This window comes from Rhincodon typus, chromosome 33, assembly GCF_021869965.1.
Source record: "Rhincodon typus isolate 14 chromosome 33, sRhiTyp1.1, whole genome shotgun sequence".
NCBI lineage: Eukaryota > Metazoa > Chordata > Chondrichthyes > Orectolobiformes > Rhincodontidae > Rhincodon > Rhincodon typus.
This window is the reverse complement of record NC_063364.1, coordinates 32612448-32615227: the sequence shown is the minus strand read 5'-3', so window position 1 is coordinate 32615227 and position 2780 is coordinate 32612448. Positions and strand designations below refer to the sequence as shown.

At 46.9% G+C, this 2780-nt stretch overlaps 1 protein-coding gene across 3 annotated transcripts in view; it reads right to left on the bottom strand.

Moving 5' to 3' along the window:
- The window catches only part of LOC109921725 (FERM domain-containing protein 5), a 223730-nt gene that overhangs the window by 45476 nt on the left and 175474 nt on the right, over positions 1-2780 (bottom strand). For all 3 annotated transcript variants that reach the window (XM_048615867.1, XM_048615868.1, XM_048615869.1), the window contains one exon: positions 421-518. In XM_048615867.1, coding sequence (XP_048471824.1) covers positions 421-518 — 98 coding nt within the window. The remainder of the gene's footprint in view (positions 1-420; positions 519-2780) is intronic.

Here is a 2780-nt window from a genome sequence, read left to right as displayed (position 1 = left end):
TGTGACCTCCTACAGCCCCTACACCCCCCCATATCTGTGACCTCCTGCAACCCCGATATCCCTCCCAGACTCTGTGACCTCCTCCAACCCCTACACCCCTCCCAAACTTTGCATTTATCTAACTATGGCCCCTTACAGATGACTGATGCTGTTCGCTCCATCATTGGTGACCATTCCATCAGCTGCCTGGGCCCTGAGCTCTGGAATTCCATCCCTAAACCTCTCCCATCCCGATCTCTTCCGTTAAAACACTCCTCAAATTCTATCTCTTCGACCATGACCCGATACCTCTCCATTTGGCTCACTTGATGATCACTCCCATGATGCACTTTGGGCTGTGTTATAATTTTAAAGACTCGATGCAAAATGCAATCTGTTGTTGTAGAAAAGGAACAGGAACAGAAACGAAGCTTCATTTACCTTGCAGGATGTACGCTGCAAGCAGGGCTGCATCAGAGGTCTTGCAGAGCAGGCGGCCATGATACAGATCCCTCTTTATCTGAAGGAAGACCAAATACCTAGGGAGAAGCACAAAGCATCAGTGACCGAGGGGAGGCATAGACTCAGGAGGGAGGTGAGAGAAAACATCTTCGACTCAGGTTGCAAATCAGATCAAGGATATTGAACCAGAAACAGGACGGCAGACAGAATCTATAATACTATTTTAAGACAGGAAGTTGATGAGATGTATTTGCAAATCAAAAGATAATTTATAGTAGGGCAGGAATGGAATTAATAGGGATAGCACTTTGAAAGTGGCATCTTGGGCCAAATGGCCTCATGCTGCTGAAATTCTATGATTCAATGACGCTGCCATGTCGCAGAGTGGAAAATGATAGAATCACTTGGTGAAATATATCACACAGAACATTCAAAACAGAAACAGGATATTCAGCCCACCCGGTCTAAACTGCTGCTTTTTTAATGCTCCATTTGAACCTCTTCCACCTCTCTCCACCTTCATCTCACCCTCGCAGAATCTCCTCAGTACTTCTTCATCCCTCATTGTATTTTCCAGCTTCCCCTTAAATATATCCTTGCTATTGACCTCAAACACTTTAGGGTGTTAGTGTGTTCCACTCTCTGGCCAATGAAGCTGCTCCTGAATTCCTGATTGGATTTCATGGCATGAGAAGAGGATTTTGAATGAAACAAGAAGTCTTTTCCCATACAAGCTCTTGGTTCCTGATTCCCCTTGCCTTCTCCATGGTGCCTCAGCGGGTCAATCTGACCAGCTCCGAAACTGGTCCAGTTGCCATCATCAACAAAGCTCATCCTCATGTGATCAAGATATAAGCGAGTGACGTCAGAAACATAATACAGGGTTTGGCAAACTCTCTCTTTATTTTATTTTGGGGCATTTCAGGAACTGAGTTGAAATTGCACTGTTTGGTGGTGAGTAAAGAATTTTTTTGCCAATTATTCAAATCCAGACTAACATCTTTTGCTGCAGTACAGAGGATCTTAGTGCACTGTACTGTGTACGTATGGAAGGATGCTAATGCATCGGAAGCAGTTCAGGGAAGTTTTTTATCAGACTCATGACTGGAATGAGTGGATTGCATTATGAAGAAAAGCTAGACAGGCCAAGACTATCCTCTGAGTTTAGTAGAGTTACTTGGAACATTTCAGATCCTAAGGGGACTTGACCAAGTGGATGGGGAAAGGATGTTTCCTCTTGAGGCAGAATCTAGAATTAGGGGTCAGAGGTTAAAAATAAGGGGTTGCCCATTTAAACAGAGATGAGGAAACATTTTATTTTCTCTCAGAGGATTGAGAGCTTTGGCATTCCCTTCCTCAAAGCCAGATATTGCAGAATCTTTAAATATTTTTAAGGCAGAGGAAGATTGATTCTTGATGACCAAGGAGGCTGAAAGGTTATTGGGATATGCAGGAATGTAGAGTTGAAGTTAAAATCAGGTCAGCCATGATCTTACTGAATGGTGGAACAGGCTCATAGGGCTGAGTGGCCTACTCTTGTTCCTTGCTCATATGTAAATTCATCTGAACAAACACTGACACTGCCATCATCAACACAGGAACAACCATCACCATCATCGGCAAAACCATCACCGACAGTAACACAGCGATCTCCAACACCATCACCTGCACCTTCACCATCACCGACTCAGCGATCACCGACACCATCACCGACTCAGTGATCACCGACACCATCACTGACACCAACACCGACTCAGCGATCACCGACACCAACACCGACTCAGCGATCACCGACACCATCACCGACTCAGCAATCACCGACACCATCACCGACACCAACACCGACTCAGCAATCACCGACACCAACACTGACTCAGCGATCACCGACACCATCACCAACACCAACACCGACTCAACGATCACCGACACCAACACCGACTCAGCGATCACCAACACCAACACCGACTCAGCGATCACCGACACTATCACCGACACCATCACCGACACCAACACCGACTCAGCGATCACCGACACGAACACCGACTCAGCGATCACCGACACCATCACCGACTCAGCGATCACCGACACCAACACCGACTCAGCGATCACCGACACCAACACCGACACCAACATCGACTCAACGATCACCGACACCAACACCGACTCAGCGATCACCGACACCATCACCGACACCAACACCGACTCAGCGATCACTGAAACCATCACTGACACCAACATCGACTCAGCGATCATCGACACCATCACCGACACCAACACTGACTCAGCGATCATCGACACCATCACCGACTCAGCGATCACCGACACCATCACCGACTCAG